This window comes from Lithobates pipiens, unplaced genomic scaffold (genome assembly GCF_037356315.1).
Source record: "Lithobates pipiens isolate NorthernLeopardFrog02 unplaced genomic scaffold, aLitPip1_a1.2 Scaffold_22, whole genome shotgun sequence".
Taxonomy (NCBI): Eukaryota; Metazoa; Chordata; class Amphibia; order Anura; family Ranidae; genus Lithobates; species Lithobates pipiens.
In genome coordinates, this window is record NW_027507784.1 from 83,520,572 (window position 1) to 83,548,366 (window position 27,795).

General features: G+C 42.7%; 1 protein-coding gene across 1 annotated transcript in view; it reads right to left on the reverse strand.

The window, feature by feature from the left end:
• The window catches only part of ZRANB3 (zinc finger RANBP2-type containing 3), a gene marked incomplete in the record, with an annotated part of 393,324 nt that overhangs the window by 97,580 nt on the left and 267,949 nt on the right, over positions 1–27,795 (reverse strand). The window contains 1 exon segment of the mRNA XM_077447813.1: positions 3,421–3,913. Coding sequence (XP_077303939.1) covers positions 3,421–3,913 — 493 coding nt within the window.

Consider the following 27,795-nt stretch of genomic DNA (forward strand, 5'->3'; position numbering starts at 1 on the left):
AATAAAAATTGTGTCACTTTTATTCCTATTACAAATAATGTAAACATCCCTTGTAATAGAAAAGCATGACAGGGCCTCTTGAATATAAGATCTGGGGTCAAAAAGAGCTCAGATCTAATATTTACACAAAGATGCAATTAAAAAAAAAATGTATTTGTCATAAAAAACAAAACAAAAAAACACTATTATCGGAAACCGAACCACCTGTCGAAGATGAGGATACTGGGGTTATGGCAGCTAGCTGCTGCCATAACAAGGATATTCCTCTTCAAAGTTAGGGCGTATATCGGCGTGCAGCGGGCCGGAGGTGGTTAACCTGCCTGTAATGTATTCCATAAGAAAAACTAATTAAAATCTAACAAAGAGCTCCGGCAAATATGCTGGTCAACATTAGCGCTTTACAGACTAACCTCCCAGGACGATAGATAAGGAAAGCGGCAAACAGGTCAATGGGAGTAAGACAAAAAGGGACAGGACATACAGTGCCTTGCAAAAGTATTCACCCACCTTGGCGTTTTACCTATTGTGTTACATTATAGCCTTTAATTCAATGATTTTTTTTTTATCTGAATTATATGCGATGGATTAGAACACAATAGTCTAAATTGGTGAAGTAAAATTAGAAAGATATATACATAAAACTATTTTTCAGAAAAAAAAAAACTGATGATTGGCACCTGTGTATGTATTTACCCCATTTGTTATGAAGCCCATAAAAAGCTCTGCTGCAACCAATTACCTTCAGAAGTCACATAATTAGTGAAATGATGTCAACCTGTGTGCAATCTAAGTGTCACATGATCTGTCATTACATATGCACACCTTTTTGAAAGGCCCCAGAGGCTGCAACACCTAAGCAAGAGGCACCACTAACCAAACACTGCCATGAAGACCAAGGAACTCTCCAAACAAGTAAGGGACAACGATGTAGAGAAGTACAAGTCAGGGTTAGGTTATAAAATTTTTTTGATGATCCCTATGAGCACCATCAAATCTCTCATAGCCAAATGGAAAGAACATGGCACAGCAGCAAACCTGCCAAGAGACGGTCGCACACCAAAACTCATGGACCGGGCAAGGAGGGCATTAATCAGAGAGGCAGCTCAGAGACCGAAGGTAACCCTGGAGGAGATGTAGAGTTCCAGAGCAGAGACTTGAGTATCTGTACATAGGATCACAATAAGCCGTACGCTCCATAGAGTTGGTCTTTATGGACGAGTGACCAGAAGAAAGCCATTACTTTCAGCAAAAAAACAAAATGGCACGTTTTGAGTTTGGGAAAAGGCATGTGGGAGACTCCCAAAATGTATGGAGGAAGTTGCTCTGGTGTGATGAGCTAAAATTGAATTTTCGGCCAAAGAAAACGCTATGTCTGGCGCAAACCCAACACATCACCCAAAGAACACCATCCCCACTGTGAAACTTGATGGTGGAAGCACCATGCTGTGAGTATGTTTTTCAGCAGTCGGGACTGGGAAACTGGTCAGAGTTGAGGGAAAGATGGATGGTGCTAAATAATGGGATATTCTTGAGCAAAACCTGTACCACTCTGTGTGTGATTTGAGGTTAGGATGGAGGCTCACATTCCAGCAGGACAATGACTTCAAACACACTGCTAAAGCAACACTTGAGTGGTTTAAGGGGAAACGTGTTGGAATGGCCTAGTTAAAGTCCAGATCTCAATCCAATAGAAAATCTGTGGTCAGACTTAAAGATTGCTGCTCACAAATGCAAACCATCCGACTTGAAGGAGCTAGAGCAGTTTTGCAAAGAGGAATGGGCAAAAATTCCAGTCGTAAAATGAGGCAAGCTCGTGGAGACTTATCCAAAGCGACTTGGAGCCATCATAGCCGAAAAATGTGGCTCTACAATGTATTGACTTTAGAGGGGTGAATAGTTATGCACATTGAATTTTTCTGTTATTTGTCCTATTTGTTGTTTGCTTCACAATAAAAAATCTTCAAAGTTGTGGGCATGTTCTGTAAATTATATGATGCAAATCCTCAAACAATCCATGTTAATTCAAGGTTGTGCGGCAACAAAGCACGAAAAAATTGCCAAGGGGGGTGAATAATTTCGCAAGGCACTGTAGAGGGAGTTCTCTAGGCCCAGCAGGCAGGACTGACAATGCTGGAAGAGATTTCAACGCAGGAGAGGTATTGGGGTTGATTTACTAAAACTGGAGAGTGCAAAAAATGGAGCAGCTCTGCAAAGAAACCAATCAGCTTGTTCAATTAAGCTCTGACAAAAAATAATAATAATAATAATATTGGAAGCCGATTGGTTTGTATGCATAGATGCACCAGATTGTGCACTCTCCAGTTTTAGTAAATCAACCCCAATACCTCTCCTGCATTGAAATCTCAACCAGCATTGTCTTGTCAATCCTGCCGGCTGGAATACAGAATTCCATCTATGTCCTGTCCCTTTTTGTTTTCCTCCACATGTATAATACATTGATTTATTTTCAAACAAAACCCTCTGACTGTGTTGACTTTCAAGAGCCCGTGTTCCATTAGATTAGCCGACTCCTCAGATTTTATAACAGAAGAGACATTCCGGCCATTTTGGTACACCCTGCACTAGCCCACACTAAGCCTAAAGTCGCCCAGTGGACATCTTTTTACACCCACCCATGGTGTTGGCAGGTGTTTGTCAGATTTGGCGACCCGTCAAAACTTGTAACGGAAGTGACGTTCCGTCATGGTCATCTTGGCACACCCCCCACACACATGTGCAGTAAAGCCTACAGTCTGAAGTCACCAAGCGGACATCTTTTAACACCCACCGAAGTCTTGCATTTCACAATAATTTTTACCACTAAACTGAGCTTATAACGTGAAATATAGTATTTAGAAGTGACACTGTTTTGATGTTGAATTTTAAAACAAGCATCAAGCCTGCTGATCTCATGTTTGCTAACGTGACAGAAGACTGCTGCTTTTAAAATTCAACATTAACACAGTGTCACAGACTTCCGAATACTTTATTTCATGATATAAGATCAGTTTAGTGGTAAAAATAAGTGTGAAATGCAAGACTTTGGTGGGTGTAAAAAGATGTCTGCTTGGCGACTTCAGACTGTATGATTGCTGCAGCTGTGTGTGGGGTGTATCAAGATGACCGTGACGGAACATCACTTCCGTTACAAGTTTTGATGGGTCGCCTAATCTGACGAACACCTGCCCACACCATGTGTAGCAAAAGGGCTCTTGGAAGATGTAGATTGAAGGGTGTGAACTAACCTTCACCAAACCTTGTGACGATGTCAGAAGGAATAATAAAAGCAGTTTCTTGCTATACATGCTGGCACATGATAAAGGAGGGGCAAACTGAGGCTTGGGGTTAAATCTGAGCAATACCTGGACATGTCCTTTAAAATCTCATAGCTTAACAGTCTTATTAGCCTTTCATACTCACATTTTTTACTTTTGGGACTTTCACAGATCTCACAGTAAGGCAGCAAGGCATTATTGGTGTAGGTACAACTCTCACAGTTCCAGGGTTTCTCAGAGAGTGGAGGCCTCGGAGGTGTGGACATGGTACCTTCGGAAAGACCACGTGTTTTAGGCGAGGAAAACAAAGCAGAAGGTTTGCCACTCCAGGACTTTCTTTTCCCAATTCGTGGGGTTTTTGGGGTGGATTTGAGAGCCTGTGTACCCGTGGGCCGGAAACGCTTGGCTTGTTGTTCAAAATCGTCATCTGTAAAGAGTGCATCGACGTCTATCACTTCACTGCTGTCTACTGAGACTTCTGTACCAACATCAGACACTTCCTGCACAGCAGGTTCTTCTTCTTGTTCCTCTTGTAGCTCCATAGTCTCTGCGTCTTCCTCTGTTCTCTTGCGTTTTTTCTCAGAAGCAGGGTTTGGTGAGAAGAAGGTCCTGATGTCATGTTGCTTCTCTTTTTCGAACTGTGCAAAGAAAAAAAATTCAGTTAGTTTTTTTGGTGTTTAACCACTTAAGGACCGGGCCTCTTTTTTTAGACGTGTTGTTTACAAAAAATATTTTTGCTATAAAATTACTAGGGCTGCAGAAATTAACGATTAACCATTCATTTTTTTTGATCGATCAAAATTCTTTTGATCGGTAGGCTGCCTGCCCTGGGGCCGCTTTGGGCCAAGCTGTGGCTACAGTGCAGCGCTCCGCTCCCTCCTCCTCCTCATCCACAGTCTGCGAGCATCTTCCGCTGAGTGTCTCCAAGCTGAGTGGGAAAACTTTGGCCGTGCTGTGAGAAAAGTCCCGCTCGCCTCCTAGATCAGCTTGTGTGATAGGCGCAGTGTTCTGTCTATCACACTAGCTGATCTAGGAGGAGGGCGGGACTTTTCTCACAGCGCAGCCAAAGTTTTCACACTCATCTCCAGAGACACACAGCGGGAGATGTCCGCAGACTGTGTAATTCAGGCACAGGCACTGACTACAGTAAGGATGTGACTATGGGCACGGTGAGACTGAATTATGGGCACCGTGAGACAGCATTTTGGGCACATTGAGTCTCACATTATGGACACGGTAAGTCTGAGATTATGGACACGGTAAGTCTGAGATTATGGACACGGTAAATCAGAGATTATGGGCACGGTAAATCAGAGATTATGGGCACGGTAAATCAGAGATTATGGGCACGGTAAATCAGAGATTATGGGCACGGTAAGTCTGAGATTATGGGCACGGTAAGTCTGAGATTATGGGCACGGTAAGTCTGAGATTATGGGCACGGTAAATCTGAGATTATGGGCACGGTAAGTCTGAGATTATGGGCACGGTAAGTCTGAGATTATGGGCACGGTAAGTCTGAGATTATGGGCACGGTAAGTCTGAGATTATGGGCACGGTAAGTCTGAGATTATGGGCACGGTAAGTCTGAGATTATGGGCACGGCGAGCCAGCATTATGGGCACGGCGAGCCAGCATTATGGGCACGGCGAGCCTGCATTATGGGCACGGCGAGCCTGCATTATGGGCACGGCGAGCCTGCATTATGGGCACGGCGAGCCTGCATTATGGGCACGGCGAGCCTGCATTATGGGCACGGCGAGCCTGCATTATGGGCACGGCGAGCCTGCATTATGGGCACGGCGAGACTGCATTATGGGCACGGCGAGACTGCATTATGGGCACGGCGAGGCTGAGATTATGGGCACGGCGAGGCTGAGATTATGGGCACGGCGAGGCTGAGATTATGGGCACGGCGAGGCTGAAATAATGGGCACGGCGAGGCTGAGATTATGGGCACGGCGAGGCTGAGATTATGGGCACGGTGAGGCTGAGATTATGGAAAGGATGAACCACCGCTCCAAAGTAATCCTCGAGGACTGAAGCTCTGTCTCCTAATGATGAGCTCCAGGTGCTGACCATTACACACACATTGAGCAAACAAGCAGGACAAAACTCTGGATAGCCGCACACTGGAAAAAGACTTTAATTGAAACAATGTGGGTCACATCAAAACAAAATCAAAAAATCCACAGCAAAAGGAATAACAAAGTCCAGGAATCTGCCGCATTTCGCACCGTAATCAGTGCTTACTCAGCTATGAGTCGATTAATCGATTTAAAAAAATTGATTAATCAAACACGAATATTTTAATCAGTAACAGCCCTAAAAATTACTTATGCGGGCACTACTCACTCACTTTTGCAAGCGAGCTGGCCGGGTCGGGCGCGTTATAAAATTTTTAAATGTTTTTTACATTTATTTTACCTTTTATTTTTACACTGTTTAAAAAAAAAAATGGTGTCACTTTTATTCCTATTACAAGGAATGTAAACATCCCTTGTAATAGAAAAAAAGCATGAGAGGACCTCTTAAATATGAGATCTGGGGTCAAAAAGCCCTCAGATCTCATATTTACACTAAAATGCAATAACAAAGAAAAAAAATTGTCATTTGAAAAAAACAAAAATAAAAATGGCCCTTTAAGAGCTATGGGCGGAAGTGACATTTTGACATTGCTTCTGCCCTGCAGTGTCATGGAGATGGGTGGGGCAATCTTCCCCTCACTCATCTCCATGCACAGCCACAGGAAGGATCCGATTGCCTCCAGCGCTGCCGACGGCTCCGGTAAGCGGCGGAGGGCACCAGAACGGGCGGGAGGCCCTCTCCCGTTGCCAATAAGAGTGATCTCTTGGCGAAGACAACTTTTATCTTGTAGCGGACCGCCGGCCAAACACCTATCTGCTGCCATAACAATGATATCCGTCCTCAAAGTGAGGTCGTATATAGTCGTGTGACGTTCCAGAAGTGGTTAAGTTCACACTGCCCAATTCAACACTCTTACGCTACAATTGCACAATCCCACCCCGTTCTCACCATTCCATCGTATACTCTGGATGTATAATCCAGGACTTAAAGGGGTTGTAAAGGTTTGTTTTTTATTTTCTAAATAGGTTCCTTTAAGCTAGTGCATTGTTGGTTCACTTACCTTTTCCTTCGATTTCCCTTCTAAATGTTTTTTTTCTTTGTTTTCTTTGTCTGAATTTCTCACTTCCTGTTCCTCCTCAGTAAGCTGTTCTGGCTGACTAAACACCGCTCGGATGATGGTGTTAAGTTTACGGAGGAGAAACAGGAAGTGAGAAATTCAGACAAAGAAAAAAAAAACATTTACAAGGGAAATTGAAATCGAAGGAAAAGGTAAGTGAACCAACAATGCACTAGCTTAAAGAAACCTATTTAGAAAATAAAAAACAAAGCTTTACAACCCCTTTAAGACACAACCTTTCACTATTTAACACATTTGTATGATTCAGACAATATGCACAAAAAAATATGTTCAAGTATTGTGTCTAACAGATTTAAACTTAAGGACTGACTAGTGACTATCCTTGAGAAAATTCTTTAAAATTGTACAATTATAAAACATTATGGCAAATTTTAGCTCATCGACATTAAAAAAAATCTGTAAATGTGACTAAATTGCTTCTTTAAATAGTCCAGAACCATTTTGAAAAACAAAATTCAAAGTGAATTGTAGAGTTCAGTTATAATACATATAACAATCACACTACAATGAAATCCTATCAAGAAAGAAAGAGAAAAAAAAAAAAAAAAACTGACTACCTACCCAATCATAAATGATATAACTACGAATGGTGTACTGTTTAAATGTGTTTTAAACAGTCATTTAAAACGTTCTGAGATTGGTTAAAAAAAAAAACAAAGCCCTCTAAAAAAATATATTTAAAAGGAGAAGTTCATCTTGGTAAATATAATAATAAATGTACATCTTTTTACAGGCAAAAAAAAATAATTGTGCATTAATGATTTTTTCCCTAGGAGCCTGCAAAGCATTGCACCTGCGAACAGCAGATCGAGGGTGCAATGCAGGAATCCTGCAGACTGTCAATGTAGCTGTCTGCCATTACCTCATACGGGCAGGCAGTTAAACGATAGGGAGGATCAATGAACTACCTTGAGCGCTCTGGTAGTTCATTGAGAACTACAAGCTGAAAGCTGCAAAGGCTGTCAGTACTTGTAGTGCATTCATTCATAGATCTCTGTAAATGAATGACGCGGCTGTACGGGAGGAACTCCACACAGCCACATTCTTTTTTTAAATTATGACAGCAAGTTCGGGGAGATCTCCGGCTTGCTGTCAGTAGAGGCAACAGTTCGCGATGCAGGATTGGTAACATGTTATATGTTCCACACAATTTTCAGCCTACATCTATAAGAAAAATACAAATTGTACAAATGTAAATAAACATGTCTGGTTTTATTTGGGGATTTTCAAATATTTTCTTCTTTAACCTCCCTGGCGGTAATCCCGAGTCTGGCTCAGGCTGGGATTTCAGAATCACGAGCGGTAACCCCGAGCCAGACTCGGGATCGCATTGCTGGATACAGGGAGACTTACTTACCTTGTGCCCTGGATCCTGCAATGTCCTCCCTGCTGTGTGTGAGAGCTGTCCTCCGCTCGATTCACACAGTGACCAAGTGCCGATCTCCGCTCCCGTGCATCGTAACGTCGCAGGGAATGGAGCTCGGCGCCAAATAAAAAAAAAAGTAAAAATACACAATACACATACAGTACTGTAATCTTACAGATAACAGTACTGTATAAAAAAATACACATCGCCTTTGTCCCTAGTGGTCTGTCCAGTGCCCTGCATGCACTTTTATATTATAAATAGTGTTATTTTCTGCCTGGAATTTGGAGATTGTCCATAGCAACCAAAAAGTATCTCTTTATGTCAAAAGTGATTTTAGACCAGCTAGAAAACAGCGATAATAAATTAGAATCACTTGCACAATTGAGCGATAGCGATTTGTGGGGAGATCCGTCATCAAACACTAAATCTAATGACAGAGACAATTCTGCAAATTTCAGTTTATTTGGATTTGATCACATTATTGAATAATTTTTATTATTTGTTATTATTTATAGTTATTTATTATATTATAAACTTTATCATACCCGGGATGTCTGCTAGACTCTCGTTTGAACAGATTTAAGAGAGTTATTCCTAAGAATTGCAGGCCTACAATATAAAACGCCAAATTTCCATGCAAAATAATTGTACCGCTTTCAGCTAAAGCCTTACAATTCACCTAAAATCTGAAATAATCATACCGCCAGGGAGGTTAAAGGATAAGTTCACCCTTGGGAACAGGTTATATGTTCCACCCTAAAAATGGGTGGAACATGCAACATGTTCCCAAGGGTGAACTTATCCTTTAAAGAAAATAATAAAATAAGCATAAAAGAAGGAAAAAAAAAAAACAACAACGCTGAATTTAAAAGAACCCTAACCCAGTATATCCAGATGGTTAAAGTGAATTGATCATGTCATTCTTTTCCAAGTTCACATTTAGCTATGGGGTAACTGAAAAAAAGAAAATGTATACATAAAATAAAAAATTTCAAATTTTGCTTAAAATTAGAAAACAATAAATAAAACAAATGCACAGTGCACCACTACTGTGCCCAACAAAATTTGATAAGATGGTTAGTGTGGCCAACTCTACCCTCTGTAATAGAACCTTCGTAGATATCCTTTCAGCTCCTTATTTTTTCCTAAAGAAAAAGAGTTATGCAATATAAACTGCACTATTATACATGGTTTGGATTCTTCTACATCAGTATTCTCCATTAATAACACCAAAGAGACTAAGGTGACAATGCGATGACCTTTATCAAAAAATAATAAAGTAATACCTTGGATTGCGAGCCTAAGTCGTTCCGCGAACATGCTTGTAATCCAAAGCACTCTTATATCAAAGCAAATTTCCCCATAAGGAATCATAGAAACTCAGATGATTAGTTCCACAACCATTTATTGATAAGTCCTTCAGTTTATAGTCCATATAATAAAGATTACAGCAATGTAATAGGTTGTGCAACCATAAAATGTCCATCCAAAAATGGCAGCCTCCACAAGGGGAAGAAAAGAACGGCTGCACACCACAGGAACGGTCTAAAGATTTTATTCCAAAAATAGCAAATGACTGCAAAGACTGAGTGTCCGAATCCAGGAGATAACCACCTGGGTTTGGACACACTGTCTTTGTTTGCTGAAAAAGGAGAGAAAGAGAGCAGCGCCGTTCTAAGCGTATCAACTTTGTAAACAACAGCTTTCATTTCCTTTAACCAGTTCCCTACCGCCGCATTGTAAAATGGTGGCGGCAGGAACCGTTCCTCCCTCTGGGTGGGCGTCATATGACGTCCTCCGTTTCCCGTCATTGTGGAGAAGGCACGCGTGCGGCATCGCTGAGGACTCGATGCACGTGCCCGGACACTATCCAATGGGGGGACACTATTTGATACATCACCGGGACGTGGATGTGTGTGTGTGTGTGTAAACACACAGATCCATATGCTGTCACAGGAGAGGAGAACTGATCGTATGTCCCTTGAACAGAGTAACACCGATCGGTCTCCTCCACTCATCAGTCCCCTCCCCCCACAGTTAAAATCGCTCCCTAAGACACACATTTAACCCCTTCAACACCCCCTAGTGCTAACCCCTTCCCTGCCAGTCACATTTATACAGTAATTGGTGCATTTTTTATAGCACCGATCGCTTTATAAATGTGAATGGTGTCAAAAGTGTCCGATCTGTCTGTCGCAATGTCACAGTCATGATAAAAATTACAGATCACTGCCATTAGTAGTAAAAAAAATAAAAATAAAAAAAAAATAAAAAAAATGACAAAACTATTCCCTATTTTGTACACGCTATAACTTTTGCGCAAACCAATCAATATACGCTTAATGGGATTTTTTTTACCAAAAATATGTAGAAGAATACGTATCGGCCTAAACGGAGGGAAAAAATATATATTTTTTTAAAAATGGGATATTTATTATAGCAAAAAGTAATAAATATTGTGTTTTTTTTTTCTTTTTAATTGACGCTCTTTTTACCACCAAAAGAAAGCTCTATTTGTGGGGGGGGGGGGGTGATCAAAATGTAAAATTTGGGTACAGCGTCGCATGACTGCGCAAATGTCATTCAAAGTGTGACAGCGCTGAAAGCTGAAAATTGGCCTGGGCAGGAAGGGGGTGAAAATGCCCGGTATTGAAGTGGTTAAAATGCACTCACATTATGACAGTGGTCATCAGGCATTGGATTATGGTGTGGTTCTAGAGTTTCTTTGGCTGTGTTGTGTGATCCTTCGGTCCTTACTAGCTGGGCAGTAGTGATTCTTCAGTCCACGGCCGCTTAGTGAAAACCCCCCAAACATGCCTGTCAGAAAACACCTTGGGTTTGTGACTACTTAACATATTTCTTGAGTCCCTAAAAGGCTAGGACAGGACAAACACCCACAAAATGACCCCAAATTGGAAAGAAAACACCCAAGGTATTTTCTGAAAGGCATGGTTGGTGGGTTTTCACTAAGTGGCTGGGGACTGACTAATCCCTACTGCCGAGCTAGTAAGGACCGAAGGATCACACAGCACAGCTGAAGAAACTCTTGAACCACACCATAATGCAATGTCTGATCACCACTGTCATAATGTGAGTGCATTTTAAAGAAAATGAAAGCTGTTGTTTACAAAGTTAATGCTCTTAGAGCGGTGCTGCTCTCTTTCTCCCCTTTTTCTCATTACCTCAGAGAGTCTCTTCTGCTCTCCTGAGCTGGCTGCTGCTTTCATCCTCTGCCAGAATTTTAATATATATGTCCGGACCTAAAAGGGAAAAACAGATCAAAAACCCTCCCTACAAGAACTAGATATTACCATTAATTTTTATCCATCTATTTACTTACCTTAAAAGTGGTTCCTGATAGCGCTCTATGTCATCCTCTTTGCTGTCATTTGCTATTTTTGGAATAAAATCATTGGAACGTTCCTGTATTGTGCAGCCGTTCTTTTCTTCCCATTGATCATCGGTGGAGAGCCGTGGCTTGAACCCAGCGCATCCGGACTGTAGGGACTGCTCACCTGGAGCCGTGTCTTCCTTGTTTGAATCTTCAGCCTCCACAAGGGGATTAGAAGCAAAATCCAGCACGAGCCACAAAGTATAAAAGAGAAGAGAGGCGCCTCCAAGTGTAGCAATATGGTTACATTTAATGAAGGTCCAACATTTAGTAACTCATATGGTTGATGATTAAAAGAGGCATATTTAAGTATGCAGCCATCCGGGGTAAAGTTGTCCACATGGAACATCCTCTACACCGCCAGCTCTCACCGCTGTCAGTCTGCAATCATGACCGGGAAGACTACCCTGCAGTAGAGCAATCTAAAAGGGAGACTTGAACCGCTCGTGGAGCGCAGCGTGGAAGGGACAATGGTGGTGAGGACGGCGGTCTGTGTGGACACCTTTAACCCGGATGCCTGCATACTTAGATGTGCCCGTCTTAATCATCAACCATGTGAGTTGCTAAACATTGTACCTTTATTAACCATTTGCTGACCGCCGCACACGGATTTACTTCGGAAGAATGGCACTGGCAGGCAAAAGGGCGTACCCGTACGCCCCCCTGAATTTGCCACCTAGCGGGCTCGCGAGCATTCCTGCGGGTACCGTAAACTCGATGTTCGCTGGTGGCCCATGATTGAGGCAAGGAGAGGCAGAACGGCGAGATGTAAACAAGGAATTTCCCTGTTCTGCCTAACAACATAACAGGGATCTATTGCTCCCTGTCATCGGGATCAGTGATCTCTGTCATGTTGTAGTGAGACATACCCTCCCACAGTTAGAACACATCCAGGGAACACACTTAAAGTGGTGTTGCCACCAAAAAAAAATAAAAAAATAGCTTGAAATTCATAAATAAAATAAAATAAAAAAAATAATTGGAAAAACGCCTGTATGGGGTCCCTCGTAGTCTGCCTTCTTCAATGCCCGGCCTGGTGACATTACTTCCCCTCGTGCCGCACAGTCATCTGGGACCTGTCACAAGTCCCAGATGACTGTTCGGCATATCACGGCGCCACTCGCACATGCCCAGTGAGTGCCCGGCTGTGAAGCCACAGCCGGGTGCCCACAGTAAGAATGCCGGCACTGCGAGCGGAGAACGAGGGGGGCTTAGTTCCCCCGCATCGCTGGACCCTGGGACAGGTAAGTGTCCAATTATTAAAAGTCAGCAGCTGCAGTATTTGTAGCTGCTGACTTTTTTTATTTTTTAGGGGGCACCCCACTTTAACCCCCTGATCGCGCCCTAGTGTTTAACCCCTTCCCTGAACCTTATCTCGATCCAGTACTGTGCATGAGAGGCGGCTCAGGAGCAAGCCCACATCAGTGAACCCAAAACCAGCACATTGCTATGGTGGGAACTCAGGGTGGGGGGGGGGGGGGGGGAGACACTGGAGCGCCAGTGGGGGATCCCAGAAGAGGAGGGGGTGGTCTGCTTTGTGCAAAACCATTAGACCCCTTTCACACTGAGGCAGTTTTCAGGCTTTTAGCGCTATTTGCCTGAAAACTGCCTCCCACTCATTGCAATGGGTGCTGTCACACCTGGAGCGGTGCGCTTGTGGGACGTTAGAAAAAGAAATTTTTGGGGCCGTTTGGGAGCGCTGTCGAGAGGGTGCCACAACATGGGAGTTTTTAACCTAAGACAAGTGGCGCTTTGCCGGAGAAGCACAGGCGGCCCCAGTGTGAAAGGGGTCTTACACAGAGAAGGTAAATATAACCTGCTCTGCTTATTTAAAGAAAATATATATGCATTTACAATCACTTTAAAGGATAACTGTTATTCTAACATTAATCTTTTAAAACCTGGCTAGCACCCCAAGGTTTAAACAAGCGCACCGAGCCAAACGAATAGTCTTTCAGCATTCATTGGACACCACATTGCACTTGAGTTGAGCTGAACATTGCATAAAAAAACTGGCTGCACTATACAACAAATGTGACCTAGGCTGTACAAGAACTGAAACAACAAGCTTATAGTCATATCACTTCATCCTAGTTGGTGTGCCAATGTACCTGTGATAAGAATAAGCTCTGATATACATGATTCCACATACATTGTAAACTGCTGCGGAACATGTTAGTGCTATATGAATACCACTTTAGACGTATCTGGTTTCACTGGTCTTGTTAATTAATTGCTTTAGGTATAAATTCACGCGCCCGGCTACCACTCTGTGACCCCCTTACCTATACATTGCTCCTAACATGTCTGTGCACTAGTCAGTGTGACAGATGGCCACCACCATTACACATGAATTATACCTTATGCTGACCTTTGTTGAGCTAATTTACTACGACAGTGTATGATATAAGGCTGTCATTAGGAGATGTTGCTAAGAAAACACACAAATGGAACACAATTGATAGCACAAAAAAATGAAAGAAATCTCCAGTACAGATACTGTGCCAAAGAAAAAGTAATTAATTAAGCAGATCAGATTGCTTCTCTCTATCGTATGTAACTATTAATAAGAGAGAAGGCTTTGTTTCTTCAGAGCCATAATTAGGAGCCATCATGTACCGCCTAATGTTCAGCAACATCCTGTTTCCAATCTGACTGCAAACACAAGATATAAATATGAGCCCATGTGGTGTAAAAGCCTGAAGTGGAATGTCTACATATACACAAATCCTTATGTGGATGACCATGAAACATGACACGAAGGTATGAGATACAGCATATTTTAGACATGTATGACGTGGGCAATTATTAACATACACTATATAGCCCAGGATTTCTAAACTAGGGTTCCTCCAAAAGGTTGCTTGAAGTTCCCTGAGGAATTTCTGACTCTCACATAAGTTCCCTCTGAAACCTGCTGAAAGAAGCAACAGCAAGTAGCTTTCTATAGTCTAAACTATATATAATGTATTTATTGGCGTATAACGCACACTTTTTCACCCTGAAAATCGGGTGCAAATAGCGTGTGCGTGTTATACGCCAATACTTCAATTTTAGCTACCTCGGAGGGGTCAGGGAGGGCGGCGGGACGAGCGCCATCAGATTACATACAAGGAGAATCTCCTGTTTACTTGGCAGCCTCTGCAATAGGAAGTCCCGTCTCCTGGGCCCCCATTGGACCACTGTTCTGTCAATCATAGGAGATTATGACTGTATGTAATCTGCTGTCACTTGTCCCGTCCCCCTCCCTGTCCCCTCTAGGCTGTAGATGGGCATCGATCAGGCTGCGTTGACGGCAAAGGTTGAGGCTGCCACGTTGACGGCAATGGTGAGGCTTCCAATGGGCATTGATAAGGCTACATGATGGCAATGGTGAGGCTGCCGATGGGCACTGACCCTTATTTTGCTTCAAAGTTCCATATTTAAAATTTAAGTTTTTTTCCTGAAACTTCCCTCTTAAAATGTATGTGTGTGTTATACGCCGATAAATACAGTATATGCATTATACCTATCTGTATCAGCAGGTGCCACTGCAGTGTTATAGTGTGTTTTTCTATGGTAATGTAGTAACAGGATCTTCTGTCTATGTTCAGTGTATGTACTTGGATGCTTCTTGTTCCTGTGTCGTGTTCCTAATGCTGTTCCATGATAAAGATATCCTCCATGCAAGTAAAGCTATCCTCTGCATACAAGCAGCTTCCTGCTCATGATTCAATACCCTGCTAATAAGGATATGGGCCCAGTCACCCAGAGGCACTGGAAAGAATACTCAGTGAGTCAGTGAATACTGTATACAGAATGCTTAAATATGACAAGCGGTTCAAATGTGAAGTTTGCAATAGAAAAACTGAACAATGCCAATTACCAGCTGTGGAAATATAAACTACAAATGTTTCTAGGCAAGGATGATGTGCGGCAAGTGCGGAATACCGACAGACCCACAAATGGAGAGACGGAGGACTGGGACAGAAAGCATAGGCAGGCAAAAGCGAATATAACCTTGCTAGATAGAGGAAGATGACCAGCTTATCCACATAAGTACACAGAAAATGGCCAAAGGTATGTAGACTAAGCCGAATGAGCATCCAAGTCTAAACATCAAACTGCTATGAAAGCTATATAAGATGAGACTAGAAGAAGAACAGCATATGTGTAACAAAATGAAAGTTATACTAGAGATCATAGAGCAGCTACGTGCCATCGGAGAGGACATCAAAAGATAACCATATTGTTGCCCAACTCCTCTGCGTCCTTCCAGAGACATATACTGCTCTTATTAATGCTTTAGAAACCAGACCCGAGCAGGAGCTGACACTGAAATACGTCAAAGGGAAATTAATCGATGAAAATGACAGAAAGAAAGAAAATATGCACCAGGATGACAAAACTCTTAAGATGTACATAGGCACAAAGCACAACAAAGAACAGCAGAACCTGTTTTCACTGTAAAAAAGACCACTCACTTGCGTTGCACCTTTAAAGTAAGACAGAGTGGCAAGCCACGCGGATGGTGCATAGATTCAGGAGCGATAAGCCACATGACTAGCGATGAAAACTTCTTCACAAACATTGATTACGGTGCAAAAAGACAACGTTTTCCTAGCAAACGGGAAAAGCATCACATCAGAAAGTAAAGGCCAGGGCTTCCTGAACTGCATTACACCACAAGGCGAGCAGAGTATCCTTGTAAAGAAAGTGCTGTATGTTCCAGAACTAGAAGGCAGCCTTCTATCAATGAAAAGTCTTGCAAACAACGGTTTCACCATTAAGTTCCAGGGTGATGAATGCACAATTCACAATAATAAGCGATTTCTCGCAAAAGGAATACTGGATGATCAATTATACAAGCTCATCCCCACAGACCAGCAAGCCAATATAGTCTCTAATGACCTACACAGCAAATGTATTTACTTATGGTACAGGCGGCTGGAGCACAGAAGTCCAGAAGCTATACAGGGCATTATAAAGGGAGCCTTATGAGAAGATTTGACAATAGCGCCTTGTACAGTGCTCATGAAATGCAAGCGCTGTCTTGAAGTAAAAGCCACACGTGCTACCCTTCCACAAGCGTCTCAAAGAAAAACTACCGATACCCTGCAGCTCATGCACAGTGATGTAAGAGGTCCAATGAAAACTCCCACGTCAGGAGGAAACTGATATCTACTGACTTTCATTGATGACTATTCCAGGTACACAACCTTCTAATGAAACACAAGAATGAAACATCAGAGAAACCTCAAGAGTTTGTTGCCATGTCTAGCAATAAATGCCAACGCAAACCAGGAATAATATGCACTGACAATGCTACAGAATACATAACCAAAGAAATGGTTCATATCTGAAGAGACAAGGAATAGTACACCAGACAACTGCACCTTACACTCCTGAACAAAACAGCAGAAAGGAGAAATGGTACTCTTATAGATATGGCGAGGTGCCTGTTGTCGGATGCCAACCTACTTCAAGTACTGGGGAGATGTCGTCATGACTGCAACCTACCTACAGAGCCATTAAAAGAATTCCATTTTCGAAATGTGGCATGGATCAAAGCCTAACAGGGCACATCAGAGTGTTTGGATGTAAAGCATATGCCTATATTCCAAGTGAAAAGCGATCCAAGATGGGGAGCTATAGAACACATTCTAGTAGGCTACAGTGAGCAAACTAAGGGTTACAGAATCCTACACCCAAAGAGTGACAAAGTGACAATAAGCCGTAGTGTTTATTTTGATGAAAGCCCTTCAACAGAAACGCTGATCGCTGAAAGCTGTGGAGTATGCATGCCAAGCAAAGCAGAAGAAAAAGTCGATCAAAGCGAACCTGTGCAGGAGTCAAAACAAGGTGGAACTCACAATACCCAAATCAAGTTCCCCACCAGATCCTGCTGAACTTTCTGAAATCAGAAGATACCCTCAGACCGCAAAGGGGATACCACCCCGCAAGCTGTCATAGACTGTCAAATCACACAGCATACTTGAACCAACAACCTGGGAAGACATTGAAAAACTACCAAAATGTGAAGCCAACAAATGGAGAAAAGCAGCGGAAGAATAGAAATAACTTCAAGAAAATAAAACCTGGACACTCACAGAGCTTCCTGTTAACCGCAAAAACGGTCAGATACAGAAGGGAATATCCACAAATACAAAGCCAGACTAGTTGCCAAGGGTTACTACCAGAAATTCTGTGAAGATTGCGATGAAACATTCACTCTCGTCGTAAAACACTCCACCATCAGAGTACTTCTTAAGGCCCATGCACACGATCAGACTTTTTGACAACAAACATGCAAATTAGCTGTTTTAGAGCAACATCCGACCGTGTGTACGCTCCATCGGATAAACTTTTTTGGTTTTCATCGGACTTTTGTTGGCTGTGCGAACTGACACTTTCTGGCAACAAAAGTCCGATGGAGCAAAGTCTGATCGTGTGTACAGAAAACCATAGGACTATTGTACAAAGTACAAACAGGCATGCTCAGAACCAATGCAAAAGATCAGACAACAATACAGAAGTTAACCAAAGGTGGCGGTAAAGAGCAGAAAAAACACGTGATTTGGTGAAAGTTGGCTGAAAAAGTCCTGCCGTGTGTATGCAATACAAGATCTCGCCAGACGCAATTTGTACAATAATCCACAGGAAAGTTTGTACAAAGTCCGATCGTGTGTATGAGGCTTTAGTGTTGCAGCTGGGAAGGGCATGCCAGTGAAACACCTAGATGTTAAAACTGCTCTCCTATATGGAGACATTAAGGAACGTGGTGCAACCACCAGGGTCTGAGCAAGGAGACAACCTTGTGTGTAAACTTCACAAGAGCATCTACGGTCTTAAGCAATCTGCAAGGATATGGAATGAGAAAGTGAATGAAATACTTACCAGAGAGGGATTCTCAAGAAGAAAAGGAGAACCCTGTCTCTACTCCAGGAATCAAGAAGACTGATGGATATACATCCTTATCTATGTTGATGACATTATAACCTGTTTGAACAAGAAGTGGATTATACAGTAATCACATAGTTCACAAGCTGAAAGAAAATTTTGAAATCAAAGAACAGGGGAATATTAGCTACTATCTGGAAATCCAATCTCATATGCAAGATGCAAAGGAAGTAAAAACTCCTATGGAACCAGGCTATCTAAAGAGCAATGAAGCAGAAAACTTTCTACCCAACAATGACACGTATTGCGGAGCAATCGGTAAGCTGCTATATGTTGCCACTGTGACAAGAGCAGACATAGCCGCAGTAGTGGGCATACTATGCAGGAAAGTCTAAGCACCCTGTCAACGTGACTGGAACGCATGGAAGAGAAGGATGAAATACCTCAAAAGGAACAATTCAGATGAAGCTATTGCTACCAGCAACATCAAACCTAAAATTAGTTGAATATGTGGATGCTAATTGGGCCAGAGACTGCACAGACCGCAAATCCACAAGGGAATTAATCGAACAATATGGAGAAGGAACCATAAGTTGGTCTAGTCGAAAGCCTCTATCTTCAACTGAAGCACTGCAGCAGCACACGCATGTCAAGAAGCAATATGGATTTGTCAACATTTTGTGGACATTGGGATAGACATGTCAAAACCAATTCCCATTTTTGAAGACAACCAGGGCTGTATAAAGCTTACACAATCAGAAAGGGTCAATCCTAGAACCAAACACATCAACGTCAAGTATTACCTACTAAGCGACAATCAAGAGCAAGGTGTTATTGACATTCAATACTGCCCATCAGAGGAGACGACTGCTGATGCACTCAACAAACCTTTGTTAAAGGCATGTCATAGATATTTCCAGAAGAACCTGAATTTAACCAAGTACATACTGTTGAGAAGGGGTGTTGAAAGAAGCAACAGCAAGTAGCTTTCTATAATGTGATCTATATATATGCATTATACCTATCTATACCAGCATGCGTACCGCAGTGTTATTTATAGTGTGTTATTCTATGGTAATGTAGTAACAGGATCTTCTATGTTCAGTGTATGTACATGGATGCTCCTTGTTCCTGTGTCATGTTCCTAATGCTGTTCCACGATAAAGACATCCTCCGTGAAAGTAAAGCTATCCTCTGCATACAACAAGCTTCCTGTTCATGATTCAAAAACCTGCTAATAAAACCACTGATCATTTTAGCTATCTGTAAGGGGGGAATTCTTCCGACTGACCATCACACTAATAGATATAGTCATTTTTAGCAGGGGTTCCCTGAAACTGGAAAGTTATTTCAAGGGTTCCTCCGTGTTAAAAAGGTTAAGACCAATATAGTCCAAAAGTAAGTTCAGGTGTTTCCAGGAAAGGGTAATGCTACAGCACACAAAGACATATTAGACAATTGTGAGCTTCTAACCTTGAGACGAAAGTTAGGCTCGGTTCACACAGGGGCGGCACGACTTGCAGCGCGACTCACAGACGCGACCTGCAAACGACTTCAGCGGCGACTTGCAAAACTACTGTATAGAAGTCAATGCAAGTCGCCCCAAAAGTAGTACAGGAACCTTTTTTCTAAGTCGGAGCGACTTGAGTCGCTCCTATTAGAACGGTTCCATAGTACAGAACGGAGCGCGACTTGTCAGGCGGCTAAGTCGCCTGGACAAGTCGCCCCTGTGTGAACCGAGCCTAAAGGAAAGTTATTTTCTTGGTCCAGCATGACTTTCCCCCTGTACACAAAGACAGTTCAATAAAGACATGGGTTAAACAGTTTGTTGTGGAAGAACTCAAGTGTCCTGGATAGAGCCCTGACCCCAAACCTACTGAACACCTTTGAGATCAGTTCCAATGCTTATTGTAAGCCAGGTCTTTGTGTCCATATTAATGTCCATGCTTTAGAATAGAAATGTCTAACAAGTTCCAAAAGATGTGATGAGTAGGTGTCAGCTTAATGGCTGTGATATGGGGGTTGGTTAGCTCAGCGGTGGAGAGAGTTTTTAAAAGTCCACGTCAGTCAGAACTGTGTTTAAGGGCACGGCAGCCCAATTTTACTGAAACAAAAACAGTCTTTACAACACAAGGCTTTCCACGTAGAGGGTTTGGCTTCACTCAAACAGCATCAACAGAAAATGCAGTTACTTGGCTTTCCTGTAAGCACGGTTGTTGATCGCCGCCATTACTAGTAAAAATTATTAATAAAAATTCGATAAAACTATCCCCTATTTTATAAACGCTATAACTTTTGGGCAAACCAATCAATATTTTTTTTTACCAAAAATATGTATTAGAATACGTATCAGCCTAAACTGAGGAGAAAAAAAAAATTATATATATTTTTGGGGGATATTTATTATAACAAAAATTTAAAAATAATGTGTTTTTTTAAAAATTGTCGCTCTATTTTAGTTTATAGTGCAAAAAAATAAAAACCGCAGGGGTGATCAAATACAACCAAAAGAAAGCTCTATTTGTGGAAAAAAAAGGACGTCAATTTTGTTTGGGAGCCACGTCGCATGACCACGCAATTGTCAGTTAAAGCGACGCAGTGCCGAACCGCAAAAAGTGGTCTGGTCTTTGACCAGCAAAATGGTCCGGGGCTGAAGTGGTTAAAAATACCTTATTTAAGACCCAGTGATGTCATCACTGAGCCTCTGTGCTCCTCTATGAAATGCAAACAGATCATGACTGGCGAGAGGGGAGATTGAGTGCTGTATATAACTTCCTAAAATCATCCACCCCCCTACCTCAGGACTCCTCTCTCAAGAGCCCTTGGCCCTAATGCAAGCAATGGTCTGACTTTTAGGAGGAGTTAAACAACAGTCAAAATACCTTGTGGTCTACATGTCAGTCTGGAGGATTGGCATGAGTTTTATGTGGCCCACCCACATGCGATTCAGAGCCTCCATTAACCACTTCAGCCCTGGATGGTTACCCCCCTTCCTGACCAAGCAATTTTCTGCGATACAGCACTCCGTTACTTGAACTTTCTTTTGGTGGTATTTGATCATGTCTGGGATATATACTGGAATTTATTTAATTTATTTATTTTACTAGTAATGGCAGCAATCACCAACTTATATCGGCAATGCAATATTGCAGCGAACATACCGGACACTAACAAACTTTTTTGGAGAACCAGTGGCACCAATACAGTGATCAGTGCTAAAAAAATATGCAGTTACTATAACATCAGGGGCGATCAAAGGGTTAACGGTGTGCCTAGCCAGTGTTTTCATACAGTGAGGGGGGTGCTTTTACTAGGGGAAGACATGGATCCTTGTCCATGCTTTGCAGGAACACAGTATCCATGCCTTTCCTGCTGACAGAACAGCAATCTGCCTTGTTCGCATAGACGGACTGCTGTTCTGCCTCTGTACCGAATGATTGGCGGGTGCTGGCGGACATCGTTGATCGCATTTCGCTGTGTATAATCACATCAGAAGTTAGCCTCCGCCAGCGTGCATTCGCGCCCCCCACCCAGAAGAGCTGGATCGCATATATATGATTTTTTTTTTTGTGTTATTTTTTGTGTGTGTTTTTATTTTTTTTGTGCGTTTTATTTAGTTTTTTTTATTATATATATATTTTCTTGCATATGCCATTATCTACTCATGTGTATACTCATATACACATGAGTAGATAAAGGCATATGCAAAAATTATATATATATATATATATATATATATATATATATATATAAAATAAAACCCACAAAAAAAAAAAAAACACAAAAAAAATAAACACACACACACAAAAACAACACAAAAAACACTAAAAAAGCCCACACTCTTCCCCCCCCCTCCTTAGGTGGGAAGATCTGACCCAGAACACACACACAAAAAAAAGCTCCAATAGTGCGGTAGAAGCAATGGCAGGGGCAGGCACAGAAAACAAATTATCCGTCTTTAATAGATAATCTTATCTACGTGTAACAAGCTCTCCGGCTTCAGAATCCAAAAAATTGTTAATAGTTTATATTTAGAGATCTAAACGGCTCGGCTGCTGGAAACGGCAGAGAGCACTTAGTTCAGAGCGGAGATCTTTCATAAAAATTTCATAAAAATTTTACCCGCGGCTAGATTTATCTTTGAAACAAATGTGTTAATGTATTTGTGGAAGCTGCACCCCTTGCTTCCCGGTGACATTTCCGGATTTGGCTGATCATGAGAGAGGCCCTGTATATCACGCACGCCATCTGCTCCACAAATGTTTATTGTTGTTATTTACCGATCAATCTGTCTCGCCCCCCCAATCACTGGTTGCCATTCCCTACAGTCAGTGGCATTTCATGTAAATGACTAGCAGGAGGCAGGTTCAACGGGAGGTTATTAGCATAAAAAGGAAAAAATAAATAAAAATAAGTCTTCTTTGGGAGGACGCTGCAAAACATCAGAAAAGTTATTGTTATGAAAGTGTCATCAGTTTAGACAAGACTTGTCTCTGGTACCAGTGATGAAAATTGAGAAGGAAAACTTTAGGAAATGTGACCATGGTCACCAATCAAAAAACTTTGTTTCATCACCCAAATCACAAGTAAACCACCAGGGGGGGTAACAACACATTTTTTGTTTGTGCATCTTCTTTTTTTATACTATAGGGCTGCTGTCTCTAAGAGGCTGGATGGGGCCCTTTGCTTGCTTTTATCCAGCCCTTGGGGTAACTACTCCATTCACCGACACCAACAATGCGGCATAATTCCTGTCACCGACACAAAACAGTGGGGCACTATTCCACCCACTGACACCCACAGTGGGGCACTATTCCACCCACTGACACCCACAGTGGGGCACTATTCCACCCACTGACACCCACAGTGGGGCACTATTCCACCCACTGACACCAACAATGGGGCACTATTCCACCCACTGACGCCAACAATGGGGCACTATTCCACCCACTGACGCAAACAATGGGGCACTATTCCACCCACTGACACAAACAATGGGGCACTATTCCACCCACTGACACAAACAATGGGGCACTATTCCACCCACTGACACAAACAATAGGGCACTATTCCACCCACTGACACAAACAATGGGGCACTATTCCACCCACTGACACAAACAATGGGGCACTATTCCACCCACTGACACAAACAATGGGGCACTATTCCACCCACTGACACCAACAATGGGGCACTATTCCACCCACTGACACCAACAATGGGGCACTATTCTACCCACTGACACCAACAATGGGGCACTATTCTACCCACTGACACCAACAATGAGGAACTATTCCACCCACTGACACCAAGAATGGGGCACTATTCTACCAACTGACACCAACAATGGGGCACTAGTCCACCCACTGATATCAACAATGGGGCATAATTCCAGTCACTGACAACAATAGGGCAATATTAGTCCCACTGACAATGATGGGGCCCTATTCCTCCCACTGACACCAACGGGGCATAATTCCTGTCACTGACACCAAAAGTGGTGGACTATTTCTCCCACTTACACCAATGATGGGGCACCATTCCTCCCACTGACACCAACAATGATGTGCACTATTCCTCCCACTGACGCCAACAATGGGGCACTATTCCTCCCACTGACACCCATGGGGCACTATTCCTCCCACTGACACGAATGATGGGGCACTATTCCTTCTACTGACACCAACGGGGCATAATTCCTGTCACTGACACCAAAAGTGGGGCACTATTCCTCCCATTGACACCTATGGGGAGCTATTTCTCCCACTGATACTAACAATGGGGAGCTAGTCCTTCCATTGACACCAACAGGGCATACTTCCTGTCACTGACACCAATGATGGGGCACTACTCCTCCTACTGATAGCAACGATGGGGCACTAATCCTCCCACTGACACCAACAATGATGTGCACTATTCCTCCCACTGACGCCAACAATGGGGCACTATTCCTCCCACTGACACCCATGGGGCACTATTCCTCCCACTGACACGAATGATGGGGCACTATTCCTTCTACTGACACCAACGGGGCATAATTCCTGTCACTGACACCAAAAGTGGGGCACTATTCCTCCCATTGACACCCATGGGGAGCTATTTCTCCCACTGATACCAACAATGGGGAGCTAGTCCTTCCATTGACACCAACGGGGCATACTTCCTATCACTGACACCAATGATGGGGCATTACTCCTCCTACTGATAGCAACAATGGGGCACTATTCCTCCCACTGACACCAATGAGGGGACATGGTTTACTCTCACTGGACGCCAGGACATCTTTTACTCCCATTGGTCACAATCCGGCCACCCTAAAATTTAAAGGACAGTAAACTGACCCTTTGTTTACAAATTTTGGAGACCCCTGCTATAGGCCCCTTTCACACATGCGGATGATATGTCCGTATTTCATCCATCCGTTTGCGGATGAAATATGGGCATACATTCATCCCTATGGGATAGCGGGTGTCTGCGGATGAACATCCGCAGACACCCGATTTCCTTCGCCTCCGCAACAGTCCGATTCTGCAGACGGAGGAAAATCCTATTTTTCTATCCGTCTGCAGAGCGGATCGGATGAACACGGACACATAGTCCATGCTCATCCGATCCCCATAGAGGAGAGCGTAGAGCTGACAGGGCGGTCCCCGCACAGCGAGCGGATCATCACGGGGCGGATCATTACTGATCCGCCCCGTGTGAAAGAGGCCATAGGGTATAATTCTATCACAATAAATAAAGAAATGGCGGAAGCAATTAATTAACTGGTGTCTGAGCTCAGCTTAGTGTTGTGTAGTCTTATGTAACCAAAAAAAAAATCTGTAAAAAGGGTTGTGGTAGGTGGACAAAAAGTATCCACCCCCTAGCATAGCGGTTACCTACATACTATAATATACTAGGTCAGAATATCAAAAAAAATGATTGAAAAATATATTAAAAGCATAATCACAGTGTTGTATCAAAATGTTACTATAAGTGAGCCTTACATGCATCACCAACTGAAAAATGACAGCGTTGTCTTCCCACACAGAATAATCCTCCTGAAGACATCACATCACAAGTTGCCACAACTTGTGATGTCTTAGGGAGGGGTATTTTGCGTGGGAAGAGGCTTAGGCTCGCTTTACACAGCTGCGACCCCAAAACCTGTGCGACTTCCAATGCGGCTTTGCAATGCGACTGATGTTTTGCAATTTTGCCAAATCATAACAATAAAGAAGTCACAGCCACAAAGATAAGAAAAAGAAAAAAAAAAACTTCTTTGCACTCATGTCACAAAAAAAGTAGTGCAGGAACTATTTATTTTGTCGCAGCAACTTGAGTCGCAGCAATGAAAATGGCGGCACCCATGTATGTGTTTCTGACTTGTCATACGACTTTCTGTGTCACAACATCACAGCAAGTCGCTTGAGAAGTCGCAGCAGCGTGCACCAGGGCCAAGGGAATGATAACGCAGGACCAAAAATTTTGAGGCTGTCAGAAGATTGTCACACAACAGGAAATGCCTGCACAAGGACCTTCATGGCAGGATTAAAAAATATTAAATGTGTTTCTAAATAAAAGCTTCAGATTAAAAATAATATTAAAGCAAACAATATATTGCAGTTTACCAATTCTTAGATGTGATGGCTGCATTCGTTTCTTTTCTTTTTTTACTCTTTCTTTCTTCTATTTTCATTTGGTGCTCTGGCCAGGAAGTCTGTTTTTCAGAAACTTAAGCTCTCCAGCAAAATGGATCAGTTTACATGGATGAGACCACCCAATACTGGCCGGGGGGATTAAATGATGAGCTTTTCTTCATTCATCTACAATCTTTATCCCAAAAGGAAAAAACTGTTTGCCAAACTGATTATTAAAGCGAAGGGCCACCCAAAAAAAAAAGATTGCATTAATATTCTTTAAAAAAAAATGTGAATTTTAAAAGCTTTTTTATTTTATTTTTTAACGTACCTGAAACTGCTGTTGCTAGGCAGTCTTCCTAATCTGCCTCTTCCTATTCCACGGCGCTTCCTCCTCTTCAGTGAGCGGCCCCGTTGCCTTCTGGGACAACGGGGCCATTCACAAGGCGCAGCTTGACTCGCGCATGCGCAGTAGGAAACGGGCAGTGAAGCCGCAAGGTTCCACTGCTTGTTTCCCTTCGTTAAGGTGGGGGCACCGGCAGCCGATCTGATGTACGGATCGGCCTCGGGGTGGCCGACATCACGGGCTCATTGGACAGGTAAGTGTCCTTATTAAAAGTCAGCAACTACAAAAAAAAAAGCTGGCCCACCACTTTAAAGTGATTGTAAGCCATTACCTTGTAAAACAATCCATTTTGTTTAAAAAAATAAATCAAACGCAAAACATTTGTGTATAGCTGTATAAAAAATAAATAAAAAACGCATTACAAATCAATATTTTCTCTTATTATAAATTATCACATTCCCACTGTTCTCAGCTGCATAGGAGCTGGGGGGAGGAGGAGAAGCAGCACACTGAGCTTCCCAGTGAATGGCTGTACAGAGGGGACGTGTCAGGACAAGTCTGATCATTGGAGGAGAGCAAGCCGAGTTCCCAGAATAGCTAGAGAACTGACCAGGCTGTGCTCTCCTGCTTAGTGTGGTCAGTTTTTTTAAAATAGGAAAGCAAGGGGACTGTCAGGAACACCAGATATTTCCCATAAAGGAAGCAAAACAAAAAGATAACAGGAGAGTTTCTCATACAAGCACACAGTACAGCAGACACGTATCAGGAATAAGTTAGTGTTGGGGTAACAAACACTAAGGCGCTTTTCAGGCATTTTAGCACTAAAAATAGCGCCTCTCAAGCCTCCCCAGTGTAAAAGCTGAGTGCAGTGCGCTTGAATGACAAAAAAAAAAAGCAGCACCGCCGAAGCAGCCGCAAAGCGGTTCAGCAGTGCTGCAACATGGGCGCTTTTAACCCTTTCTTTGACCACTAGGACGCTTTTAACCAAAAAGCACCACTATAACAGCGGTAAAGTGCCGCTAAAACTAGCTGTGCTTTACTGCTAATGCCGGCACTGCCCCTTTGTTAAAGTACCCCAAGCGTGAGCTGGAGTTTGGCTTCGGTTTGTTAGTGTATCTAAATCTGCTTATACATTTAACGCTCCCCCCCAGACTGGCAATGCTGCTGTGCCTCCTGTTCTCATTCCTCCAGAGTTGTGACTGACAAATGCAGGAGGTGGGTTACTGGGGGGGGAGCCAAAGAAAAGAAAACTAATGCAGCCAACACATCTAATCATCGATAGGCTGCAATATATGAAATTTTTGGTTTTAGGTTTAATATAACTTTTAAAAAAAAGACAGGAAATTACATTTGAAATCGGAGTAAAATGCTGAAGCTATTCTGAGATCTCAATGATTCGGTTTACATAAGTTAGTTAGCAACTACAGCTTGTTACAGATTAGGTGGGGTGCATATAAAGATCATTTATGCTTTGTTTCAGTCACACGGTTTCATCCACTATTTCTGTATTTGAACAGAAGTAATCTATAGACTTGTGTGCGTAATTCATGGTACGTTGACAAGCATCCCCCTCACATGCACACATTGCATGTAAGCAGATAATGAATGACAATAATTCAGCCGTCAGGAAGACATAGCTTAACCACTTCAGCCCTGGAGGAATTTACCCCCCTAATGATCAGAGCAT